General features: G+C 45.1%; 1 protein-coding gene across 10 annotated transcripts in view; it reads left to right on the plus strand.

Annotated features, from left to right (window-relative positions):
* Nucleotides 1–13,389, plus strand: part of FN1 (fibronectin 1) — a 361,029-nt gene that overhangs the window by 98,848 nt on the left and 248,792 nt on the right. For all 10 annotated transcript variants that reach the window (XM_033945948.1, XM_033945944.1, XM_033945938.1 and 7 more), the window contains exon 11: nucleotides 6,758–6,886. In XM_033945948.1, the coding sequence (XP_033801839.1) occupies nucleotides 6,758–6,886 (129 nt within the window). The remainder of the gene's footprint in view (nucleotides 1–6,757; nucleotides 6,887–13,389) is intronic.

The following is a 13,389-nucleotide window of genomic DNA, read 5'->3' on the forward strand; positions in this document are numbered from 1 at the left end:
CGTTAGGTCCCTTTGCAGGTCTTCACAGTCTTCCGTGCTTCTAACCCTGCTGCAGAGTTTGGTGTCATCAGCAAATTTGATAACCTCACATTTTGTCCCCGTTTCCAGGTCGTTAATAAATATATTGAACAGGAGAGGTCCCAGCACCGACCCCTGTGGAACTCCGCTCGTGACCCATTGCCAGTCTGAGTATTGGCCCTTTACTCCAACCCTCTGTTTCCTGCCTGCCAACCAGTGTTTGATCCATCAGTCCAGAGGAGGGTGATGAAAATGATAGAAGGCTTGCATCAGAAGACGTATGAGGAGAGACTGGAAGCCATGAATATGTATACCCTAGAGCAGGGGTGTCAAAGTCGATCCTCGAGGGCCGCAATCCAGTCGGGTTTTCAAGATTTCCCCAATGAATATGCATGAGATCTATGTGCATGCACTGCTTTCAATGCATATTCATTGGGGAAATTCTGAAAACCCGACTGGATTGCGGCCCTCGAGGACCGACTTCGACACCTGTGCCCTAGAGGAAAGGAGGGACAGGGGAGATATGATTCAGACGTTCAAATACTTGAAGGGTATTAACGTAGAACAAAATCTTTTCCAGAGAAAGGAAAATGGTAAAATCATAGGACATAATTTGAGGTTGAGGGATGGTAGATTCAAGATAATGTAAAGAAATTCTACTTTACGGAGAGGGTGGTGGAGAGGTGGAGGAGAGGAAAACGGTGACGGAGTTCAAACAAGCGTGCGATGAACACAGAGGATCTATAATCAGAAAATAATAGTAAATATTGAACTAAGGTCAGTACTGGGCAGACGTGCACGGTCTGGGTCTGTATATGGCTTTTTGGGGGAGGATGGGCTGGGGAGGGCTTCAGTGGCTGGGAGGATGTAGATGGGCTGGAGTGAATTTTGATGGAGATTTCAGCAGTTGGAACCCAAGCACAGTACCAGATAGAGGTTTGGATTCTTGCCAAGAAATAGCTAAGAAGAAAAAATTTAAATTGAATCAGGAAGGGCAGACTGGATGGACCATTCGGGTCTTTATCTGCCGTCATCTACTATGTTACCAAAGTGGAGCTTTTTGGTCAGAAAGCTAAGCAGCATGAATGTAATTCTATAACTGCGCATTTATACCCCCTCCCCTTTTTTTTTTTACAAAACCATAACGCAGTTTTTAGTACCCGCCGCGTTTTGTGGTTCCAGAAGCCTTCTTGCATGCAGGACTACATGCAAGTCTTAAGAGTCTATGGAAGTGACCACAGGTTCTTCTATAGACTGATGGCCAGAGCTAATCTGACCTGGTGGCCCTTGGTGAAGAAGTGCCTGGTAATCTGGGTAATCCTTTATGATGGATGCGAGCCTGAGCAGTTGTGGAGCTCACCTTTCAAGTGCCATGGTAGTAGCAAAAAGTGTAGTATTAGCACTGGAGGTGCGTATAATGGCCTGCCTAAAGGGAGTTCAGAATTTGCAAGCAGATTTCTTGAGCTCTCTGGAGCACAAACAAGATCATCTTATGGAGAATGCCTTTGCCCTAATAACAGAGCAATGGTATCTCCCTCTCATGGATCTGATGGCCATCAAGTGCAATGCAAAAGTTTCCATGTTTTTCAGCAGGAAACAAGAACCAGGCTCAATGAGTATGGATGCCTTGCTTCAACCCTGGCCTTGAGTGGGATCTCTTTATATGTTTCTTCCTTAGCCCTTACTGAGTCGAATGTTGCAATATATTGTTTGGCATCCCAGCTTGGTCATCTTGATGGTGCCACACCGGCCCAGAAGGTTGTAGTATCCTGACTTGGTTCATAGTCAGAAAAACTTATCAAGCTTCCACAGGGAGAACATAAGAACATAAGAAATGGCTTCGCCGGATCAGACCCTAGGTCCATCCAGTCCGGCGACCCGCACTCGCGGAGGCCAAGCCAGGTATTCCCTGCTGAGAAACCTTGTTTACTCGTATCCCCCAATGTGATTTTGCATGAAGGTATGCATCCAACTTGCCCTTGAATCCAAGAATGTTGGTCTCCCTCACGACCTCCTCCGGGAGAGCGTTCCAAGCGTTCACCACTCGAGAAGTCTATTAATCCAGGAGCTGATCGTGATGAAGATCCATTTCATTTTTGTGTCATGGGTTGGTCCTTGAGAGGACACATGTTATTATAATCCTTCTTCAAGCAAGGAAAAGAACTACTTTCATAGCATATACAAGAGTTTAAATAATCTTTTGAGTCTTGATGTTCTGAGCTTGAAATAGCTCTACTTCAAGCATCCATAACCCATATTTTGGCATTCCTGCAAGAGAGAAATAACAGAGGTTCAACAGCCAATTCATTGAAAGTGCAAGTGGCAACTTGAGCTTGTTTAAGGGACTGAATTAAGAAATCATCCTTGGATGCTTATCTGGATATTGTTCAGTTCCTAAAAGGAGTCACTCACTTGTGAGCTCTGATTCAAAATGGAATTTGAACTTAACTTTCTATGCCTTAGAGCAGGGGTGCCCACACTTTTTGGGCTTACAAGCTACTTTTAAAATGACCAAGTCAAAATGATTACCAACAATAAAATTAAAAAAAAAAACCACAAAGCACACTGTACGCATAGAAAATGTTAATTATCATTCCTATTCCAGGGTTTTTCAAAGAGGTCAAAGCAGATGACTCTATGCACTATCACCTCAGTAACAACCATACAAAAATAGACAAATATACCCCCTCCCTTTTTACTAAACCACGATAGCAGATTTTAGCGCAGGGAGCTGCGCTGAATGCCCAGCGCTGCTCTCGACACTCATAGGCTCCCTGCGCTAAAAACCTCTATTGCGGTTTAGTAAAAGGGGACCTTAGTGTAAAATATAGACAGCAGATATAAATTCAGCCACATTTTGATCACTAAATTTAAAATAAAATAATTTTTCCTGCCTTGTCTGGTGATTTCATGAGTCTCTGTTTGCACTTTCTTCTTCTGACTGTGCATACAATCTTTCTTCCCTTCTTTTAGCCTGTATGCTTCCTCTCCTCCAGACCTCATTCCTTCCCCCAACTTCCTTCCTCTTCCCTGCCCTTTCTTTCTCTCTGCCTCCCTTTCTTTTTTTTCTGTTTCTCTTCTTTCCTTCTGTCTCCCTGCCTGCCCTTTCTCTTTCTTTCTCCCTGCCCTCCCCCAAGCCACTGCCACTGCCATTGCCATCGGGGACCAGGACCCAAACGCCACCAATAACAGGCCCCAAGCTCTCCCTGCTTCGGCCAACCAGCATTCCTCTCCCCGAAGTCAATTCTGCCGTCGGGAAGAGGAAGGCTGATCAGCCCAAGATCGTGATCAACCTATTGGGGGAAATGCTGCCGGGTCCTCCTTCGCGGAAACAGAAAATAGGCAGGACCCGGCAGGAAGAAGAACAAATGCTTCACTAACCTGTCTACCGCATTAGCCCATAGCGATTCAGGGCTCTCAACATGTGCGTGCCGGCTTCCCTTCTCCCCTCCCCCCCGGACATAACTTCCGGTTTCGGAGGGAAGAGAAGAGAAGCCGGCACGCACACGTTAGAGCCCGGAGCATAAGTTCACTACGGGCTGAAATCTCCAAGCCGGTTTTTTTGGGTTTTTTTTTTTAATGTTCAGCAGCGGCAGATGACAGCTGGGTGGACCGCCCAGCTAAAAGGCCCTAGGGAGAACACTCAGAGGAAGGCTGATCGCCCGTAGATCAGGATGGCAACACGAGTCTATCATGGAGCCCGGGATGGGCTCCGCGATCGACTCACGTTGCCTTCCTGAGCTACTGGTCGATCGCGATCGACGTGTTGGGCACCCCTGCCTTAGAGGCTTAGAAGAAGCCATTTGAACCCCTCAAGAAGGCAACCTTAAAGGATTTGGTGTTGAAGACATTTTGTTTTAGTTGCTATTTCTTTGACAAGGTGGATCTCGGAGCTTTAGGCCTTGTCTTGTAGGGACCCCATTTTACACTTTACAGAAGTTGGGGTTCAAATCTTTACAATACCTTCCTTTTTGCCAAAGGTGTCTTAGTTTTTCACATTATTAGTTGCTAGACTTGCCCTCATTTCAGCTCCATACTTTTCTCTCTTGATTTCAAATCTTGAGGCTCCTAGATGTACACAGATTCCTCTTGAGCTACTTAGCAGTTACTAATAAGCTCACAGGAAAAGTTTGGACCATGGCTTACAGAAAAATAGTCTCCCCCAAAATGGCCTATTCCATTTCTATGGAAGAGGGAACTTAAGAGCTACAGCATAGAAACATACCTTGAAACATAGTGGTTATGAACTGCCTCATGGCTGCTTTGCCTACTTCTCTCCTGTCTTGATTACATAGACATATAGAGCCAACACAGATATATACAAATACTGCCCCAAATGCTAAGCAGTTTAAATGGCCTGGAGAGACTCCTGGCTATCTAAATTGCTTGTCTGTGGCTAACTGCGAATATTCAATGGCACTTAACTAATTAGTGCTACTGAATATTCACAGTTAGTGGCTGAGCCGAAGCGGGCTAACATGTGAGCATTTTATGGGCAGAGTTGGCACTTTCATAGTTAAGTGCCGATATTCAGCCCTTAACCACATTAAATAACTACTATTTTTATTTCTAGAGAGCTACCAGACATATGCTGCACTGTACATAGTCAAGAAGGAGACAGTCCCTGCTCGAACGAGATCACAATCTAATCAATCAAGACAGATAAACAGGATGTCAGGGTAGGGGTTGCAGTCAGCGGGGGTGGGAGGGGTGGATTCAACTGACGGCTAAGGTGATGAGCAGAGGGAGAGGGTTCAGTGTTGAAGGCAGGTGGGCTTTCAGTCTGTTTTTGAGTAAGGGGGGTGGGTGTGATTCATGGCCTCAGGTAGTGTATTCCAGGCATTTGGGGCAGCGAGGTGAAAGGAACAAAGTCTGAAATTTGGCTGCATAAATAGCAGTTCAGTTTATGTGGTTAAGGACTGAAAGTTACACTTAACCCAATGTTCTCTCTAAGGACTGAGTTGACATAAGAAAAAAAAAGTTCTTCGCGAGCAAAGGATTGAGTTGACATTAGCAAAAATCTTTCCATTACATTACTTTGTGAGCACTTCTTACAGTCATGAGACACACGTATTCATAAACACTTAGGGCTCCTTTTACGAAGGCACGGTAGCGGTTTAATCGCCGGCCGTGCTAGCCGCTACTGCCTCCTCTTGAGCAGGCAGTAGTTTTTAGGCTAGCGCAGGGGTTAGCGTGTGATGAAAAGTCGCGCGCACTGAAGCCGCTACTTTGGCTTCATAAAAGGAGCCCTTACAGGAAGATTAAAAATGAGCCATAATCCTGCATGCTTTCCCTACTTGTTTGCCTGTACTTTATAGCTACTCGGAATTTTACTCAGATACTGGATGTTTAGCATAGCTTAAAAAGGAGCACTGTTCTTCCTGTATGAGCACCACCCTTAAAAAAGAAAGGGAGGGAATGGCAGAGGCATTTTGGAACAGAGCAAGGAAGAATCTCTTTGCTGTCTACCAGTTGCCTCCCCCAGTGCCCCCCACCCCAAACTACTTCCACCAGCTTCTTCCCCCTCTCTCCCCCACCCCACTTCCAAACCTTTTCCAACAGTTTCTGACCCCTCTCTCTCCCCACCCCTCTTCAACTGGTGTCTTCCCCCATCCCATTTCCACCAGTATCTACCTCCTCTCTCTCCCCCATCTCACATCCATCAGTGTCTGCCCCCTAGCAATCTCACCGCTGTTGCTGCTTTCCGTAAGTAGCAGCAGAGGCATACTGAAACAGACTGGCTGCGGGACCTTCCCATACATACCTATGACTGCCGGCTCTGCCCTAGAAGGAGTGGCATTGGAGAGGGCGGGCTGACAGCCAAGGGCATGTATGGGAAGGTTCCTCAGCCAGTCTGTTTCAGTTTGCTTCAGGAAATCAGCAGCAGCAATGGCAGAAGGTGGAAGAGTGGTAAGTGAGGGAGAGGTTGCGCAATGCAACGGAATGGCTGTGTGGCTTCCTGCTAATTGGTGTGCAGCCATGCAGCTTAGAGGGAACATTGACATAACCACATAAGTTTTAGCTGCCAACATACAACTGGGTTTTCAGTTCTGGTGCCTGGACATGGCCTGCATCAAATATCTGGGAACACAGATATAGACATACATGCAGATATACGTACATACATGCATGCATGCAGAGGCTTTGGAAATAGTTCCACTGGGCATGTTGTTAATGCTTTCCCTGCTCCCACAGCCCCTATCTCTTCTGGGCTGGTTCCTTTGGGCTTCCAGCACAGATCAGAATTAGGGCTGGAAATTGATGGTATTGGCTTTCAGTTGCGTCTACTCAAGGGTTTTTTTTTCCCTGTAGTTTGTATGGTTCCAACTTATTTATTTCAGTCATAAAACATATGGTACTTAGCCAGGAGCAATGCACAACAGCTCTTTGAAGAACCCTGTGGTCTTGGGTCCCAAATCCAGTCATTAGGAATCAACGCTCTGCAATGAGTGGGCCTTCCCTCCCTCCATTACAGAACTAGGACTTCTGTTTTCTATTCTTCTTTTTTATTTTGATTTATTTTTATACTTCTTTGCAATATTCACGCTTCTAGTGTATCAGTAAGATGTGGGTTCAAGCATGAAATATACTTAGTCACGCATTGTTAGGAAAAAAGTAGGAGGAATTTTCCAAGACACTGAAATGCAATATGTCCTCTATGATGATATAAAAAAAAACGGCTTGGGTTTCTGTGTATTCTTTTCATTACCTTGTTTGTCATGTATTTTCTGTTTTATAGATCAGTGTATTGTGGATGGTGTCACTTATGATATTAACCAGGTTTTCAACAAACGTCACGAGGAGGGACATATGATGAACTGCACTTGCTTTGGTCAGGGCCGAGGCAGATGGAAATGTGATGCTGTTGGTAAGTTAAATTCTTGTTGATTCACATTACTAACATTTTTAAGAAGGACTGGTTAGTCTCAGGGGTTTTAGCAGTCAGATTTGAACTTTCAGAGCTCAAATCAAAGCAGAATGGCTCTTCTGATGTCAGAGTTGAGCTCAACCTCCCAGCCTAAAGGAGTTATAATAGAAAGACCTTTGTCTATGAGCTCCTCATCGGTAACCTAAAAGTGCTTATCAACTTTTAAATCAGTTAACTCTACATGTGACAGTGCATACCTCAGTTGCAAACAGTGGCATGCTGTCAGGGCCTTCAGGGGATTCACCTCACCCTCTAAAGACCCTGAGGTCACTGCTCTGAATTTTATTGGTTAAGCAGGCAACAGGCAGCTGCCGCTCAGCCAATCAAATTCAGATATGTAATGTCAAGCCCTACAGAGGGTTCAGAGAACCCCAGCCCAAGCAGTGCTGTAGATCAGAGGATTCACTGAATCTTCTAAAAGCCCTCACCACATGCCACTGGTTGCAAGTTTTTAGATTCATGAAGCGGGCTCTCCACCCAAAAGATGGCTCATGTTGAGTCAAGCCTTTATTGAACTAATAAAAGTTTCTTGGAGGAACACAACTGGTTTGATCCTTGTTTCTTCCAACCCTGCTGTGTTTGTTCTAGTAAGGAGACCTTACTTTTTGGCACATTATTCTGAAAAGAGAGGAATTAAATAAACATTTGAATAAAATAACAAATCAAGCCTAATTTTTCTCTATTGCCAGTCTTTTCCTATGCAACAGAATGGGAGAAAAACTTTAGTGAGTCAGGCCCTTAAAGAGTCACTTCATGCTGAAGGATTTCCTTTCCTAATAAACAGTAGTTGAAGGGGTTTTCAAAATAAATTGTTTTGCAGACAAGTACAGCCAATAATAAGCTCTAAAACTGGCTGAGATTTTGATCAAAAACATACTTCTAAAGGTGTAACAAGGTTGCACATTTTATTGTAGCTCATAACGTTTATGCTTTGCAACTTTCTTGTGGTTTGCCCATCACTCGTATGGTCAGTAGCATCTTTAAACGGAACATTTTTGGGTGGTAACACGGGAGCAAGCTAGGTTGGGAAACAAACCAAAATGACATGTCCATACATTACTACTACTTCTACTACTACTATTTATTATTTCTATAGCTCTGAAAGGCATACGCAGCGCTGAACATTTTAACATACAATAGACAGTCCCTGCTCAGAAGAGCTTACAATCTAATTTAAACAGGACATTTCAGGGTTGGGGAGATTATAGTGGTTATACCCCTCTTCTCTTACCCCCTCAACTTATAAATTAGCAATATGACTGTCTATACATAAAGAAACCCTTCCCATCAGCGGTTCTAGCTACCCAGTAAAAACACAAATACAGTTATAACTTATACTCCCCCATTAATCAACACATCTTTATCCAGGATTGGAGAGAATCTCAATATAAACCCAGCATCTCCATTTTTGTATCACAAACACAATATTCCCCAATAATGGAGCTGTACACCTTATAAAACATATTCAGGCTGTAATTATCACCTCGAGAACAGCATATGTTCCTTCCACTGCCAGACACTTTCGGCCTCTTTTACAAAGCTGCGCTAGCGGCAACAGCCCCAAAGCCCTTTAAATCTCTATGGGCTTCGGGGCCCTTAGCGCAACACAGCTGCTAATGTGGCTTTGTAAAAAAGTCAATTTGTTTAAAGCAGACAATTGTTGATTGTGTGATGACTATAGGATATGGAAACCACTAGTTCTGAGCATTTTTATTTTGGCCTACAAGGGCTGCCCTTGTTGGCCCTTGCCCAGAGTCTGCTTTCATAAAAGGCCAGACACTTTGCAAAATAACACAAGACCCTTCAAAAAGATGCTCAAAACCTATTTAGGAAACATGTCAAACCATAACAGCCCTACCCATCTATGAAAAGACAATGCTATAAATATTACGCTGGGCCTTAGCACTACTAGGAATCTAGACTGTTACAGATTCCTACGCGGACATTATCACATGCTAGCAGAATCATTCACCTCAATTGAACACGTGCAGACCTTTACTTGATACAAAATAGGAGAACCACAAAAACTGTGGTTAAGACAGATGATGATTGAACTGGCAAGGCTCCATAGACACAGAACCCTGTGGTTCAAAGAGCAGCATAGAAATTGTGCAGCCTGGGTTGGAGCTGCCATGCAACCTGGTGCTAGTTTCATCCAGTCTTTGGCTGGGGAGGCAAGGCAATATTTTGGGGTGGCACTTGCTACCCCATGCCATCCCATAGCGATGCCTATGCATATGCTTTGTTCCTTTTTTTTGTAGTTTGCCAGTACCGTATTTTCGCGGATATAACGCGCACCCGTGTAAAACGCGCACACGGGTATAGCGCGCAGAAATCACGATGATATGTACAAAAACTTTTGTATACCGCGCTCACGGGTATACCGCGCATGATGCCCGACGCTCCTTTCGCCCGCCCTGACTTTCTGAGCGCTGTCCCGACTCTCCGTTCACCCCCCCTGACTTCCGTGCACTGCCCTGACTTTCCGTGCGCTGTCCCGACTCTCCGTTCACCCCCCCTGACTTTCCGTGCACTGTCCCCCCTTGAAGTCCTGTCCCCCCTTGAAGGTCTGTCCCCATCCTGAAAGCCTGATGCCCCCCCCCGACGTCCGATACATCCCCCCCCCCCCGGCATGACCACTCGCACCCCCACCCCGAAGGACCGCCGACTCCCCAACAATATCGGGCCAGGAGGGAGCCCAAACCCTCCTGGCCACGGCGACCCCCTAACCCCACCCCGCACTACATTACGGGCAGGAGGGATCCCAGGCCCTCCTGCCCTCGACGCAAACCCCCCTCCCCCCCCAACGACCGCCCCCCCCAAGAACCTCCGACCGCCCCCCCAGCCGACCCGCGACCCCCCTGGCCGACCCCCACGACCCCCCCACCCCCCTTCCCCGTACCTTTGGTAGTTGGCCGGACAGACGGGAGCCAAACCCGCCTGTCCGGCAGGCAGCCAACGAAGGAATGAGGCCGGATTGGCCCATCCGTCCTAAAGCTCCGCCTACTGGTGGGGCCTAAGGCGCGTGGGCCAATCAGAATAGGCCCTGGAGCCTTAGGTCCCACCTGGGGGCGCGGCCTGAGGCACATGGTCGGGTTGGGCCCATGTGCCTCAGGCCGCGCCCCCAGGTGGGACCTAAGGCTCCAGGGCCTATTCTGATTGGCCCACGCGCCTTAGGCCCCACCAGTAGGCGGAGCTTTAGGACGGATGGGCCAATCCGGCCTCATTCCTTCGTTGGCTGCCTGCCGGACAGGCGGGTTTGGCTCCCGTCTGTCCGGCCAACTACCAAAGGTACGGGGAAGAGGGGTGGGGGGGTCGTGGGGGTCGGCCAGGGGGGGCGCGGGTCGGCTGGGGGGGCGGTCGGAGGTTCTTGGGGGGGGCGGTCGTTGGGGGGGGAGGGGGGTTTGCGTCGAGGGCAGGAGGGCCTGGGATCCCTCCTGCCTGTAATGTAGTGCGGGGTGGGGTTAGGGGGTCGCCGTGGCCAGGAGGGTTTGGGCTCCCTTCTGGCCCGATATTGTCGGGAAGTCGGCGGTCCTTCGGGGTGGGGGTGCGAGGTGGTCATGCCGGGGGGAGATGTATCGGACGTCGGGGAGTCGGCCGGGCAAGAGGGCTTGGGCTCCCTCTTGCTCCGATCGTGGATGCGGGTGCGGGTGGGAGCGCGTGCGAGCGGTCGTTCGGGGTGGGGGTGCGGGCGGTCCTGCTGGGGGGGTGAATCGGGCGTCGGGCGGGGTGGGAACTTTTGTATACCGCGCTCAGGCATATAACGCGCGAGGGGTATGCGCGGTAGGTAAAAACGCGTATAACGCGCGCGTTATATCCGCGAAAATACGGTAGTTTACTATTGCAAGAAGCCCTACAACTTCTGAAATTCTTTTCCCTGCAAGTGGTTTTCCTACTGTGAGAATTTCAGATTTTTAAATTAGAGTTCTTTTTCTGCCTTTTCCAACAAAAAGTGAGTTTAAATATCAAGAAAAAAACCCCTTAAGTATGAGAAAATGAATGCTGACATGCTGGGGCATAATAAGATATTCAAACTAGTTTGGGGTCCATTGACGTCTTTTGTAGATTTGCTATAGTTGTCCATTATCTTTATTTTCCATTGGTTTTCACCCACATATCCAGGGAGAGGGAGCGGGAGGGGGGTATATCTTTCGTTTTGGTATTATTCCTGATGGTAATGATGGATGGGGGAGGGAATTTTTTTTCTTTTGTATAGATACTGATTGATTATAAGTGCTTGGTTTATTATTATTATTTTATATAAATTGTATTGCACTTTTTGTTGGCATTAAAAACCAAATAAAGTAAAAAAACAAAAAAAACCCAACTAGCTTTTGCCAAGATTCTGTAATGTCAGCTGACTGAAAAAGTCAATAATACAAATTTTAACAAGTTCAACAATTTTCAATAATATTTGCTCAGCATGAATTTGAACATGAAACATTCTGCTGCCAGATGTAGGAAAGTGCTCACCAGGATTATGAAAGTTGAAACTGAAGTCTGTTGTATATTAGGAATTTGCCTGTACCATTCTCCGTGAATTGGCCTCTTTTATCTTGGATAACCTGTGATTTAGAATGGAAAGCTGATGATTTCAGACTGTTTGAGCAAAAAAGAAGGGCGTAGAAGGAACCCATAACTAGGATGTCTAGTTAGCATTTTTTTTCAATAAACAAACTTAAAAAAAAATAAAGAACCACTGATAAGATATTGTACTGTGTTTATTTAATCAGAGGTTGCTAAACTGTGCAGGACTCTAGTATGTTTCTTTTGGCAAATGGTGAAGAAATTTTGACAGTCTCTGGCTCTTGAAAGGCTGGGAGATTAAAGCTCTGTCTAAAGTTTGTATTTTACATTAGGTTGACTGCTCTTCTGTGTTATGAAGGGCAGTTGCTTCCTTTGAATAAAATAGCCATTTATTCTGTTCATTCTTGAAAGAGGAGTAAAAAGTTTGAAGTGTGGCCCATTTTAGTGGGGTAATCCATCTGCACCATATATTTTCTAGAAAGTCCCTTGGAAATAACATTTTGAAAGCTGGTCATCATAGCACTTAGTTGCTTAAAACTGACATGCATAGCATGAGCTATACATGCTGTTCATTTAGGGGTCCTTGTACTAAACTGTGCTAAAAAGTGGCCTTAGTGTGCCCTTACATGGCTTTTTCCCCATGTGATAGGGCCATTTTTAGTGCAACTAGAATACGGCTGATTTTCCATTTTTCAAATTAATGGCCATGTGCTAAATTTGCCATTAGCATGTGGCCATTAAAAAAGACTAGCTGTATTATGTCACCAAAAAGCAATCTATGATACTGCTAATCTTAATCAAACCTTCAAATGTGGAATATCATTCTTAGATTTTTTTTATATATCTCGCAAGATCTTTAGATATGCTTCCCATGAGCTATATTTGTGCTACATAAGATTTTTGCACAGCAATCTTCATTTGATCTAGTGTTTTTTTAGAACCTTTTAAAAATCTTGTAGAAACACTGTATAAATACATTGTTAAGATACTTTCATAATATCAATAATGCACTTATCTTTTGTTAATTCTGTAGAATATTGTTGAGTAGGGACATGTTGCTCTGACATGTTTCACCTTTCGGCTTATTCAAGGAAGTCCCCTCAACATTTTACTCGCTGCCATCCCGACAGAGGTTAAAGGTTAAAGCCGAAAGGTGAAACATGTTGGAACAACATGTCCTGGTGACCATAGCCCAAGGGCTCAACACAACGATGGTGACCATGGCAGAGAGCAAGGAGGAGGCCAACTACATCATTTCATTATTTTTTTTAATTGAAATAATTTTTAATAAATTTCCATACACACAGAAATCAAGCTAGGTATAAGGTAAAATTAAACTCCATAGAAAAACAATTTCATTATTAGAAATAAGACCTAAAAGCCCACATTACGGGAGCGATAACAACCTAGAAGAAGAAAAAAAATCTCTCAAAAGGAAATAAGAAAGGGCCCTTTTTATCAAATCACAGTAGAGCTTTTTACCATGGGCCAGTGAGGTAAATGTTCCAACGCTCATAGGAATTGAATGAGCTTTGGAGTATTTACCTTTCTGGCCGTGGTAAAAAGCTCTACTGCGGTTTGATAAAGGGGGACCCTAAATGTCTAATCTGAATGATTTAAACTTCATTTAACTCTTAATATAGCTTAGGATAATTTCTCATGATCTTTTAAAAAATATTCCAATTGCAAAGAAACCCAGAAAATAAATTCCTTCCCCTGAAAGATGAGAAGACATTTACATGGATGTTTTAAGAAAAAATGTTGCGCCCAGAGTCAATACTCGGGACTTCAAGGCTCCCCAAAAACTTTTTGTCTAGGCTGAGTGGCTCTGGACACATCCGGAAGCATATTAATTTTTCAACCACAAAAGTTCACATCCTTCTTCGCAAAATAACTAAAAAGGTAACTAAGATTAT

This window comes from Geotrypetes seraphini, chromosome 5 (genome assembly GCF_902459505.1).
Source record: "Geotrypetes seraphini chromosome 5, aGeoSer1.1, whole genome shotgun sequence".
Taxonomy (NCBI): Eukaryota; Metazoa; Chordata; class Amphibia; order Gymnophiona; family Dermophiidae; genus Geotrypetes; species Geotrypetes seraphini.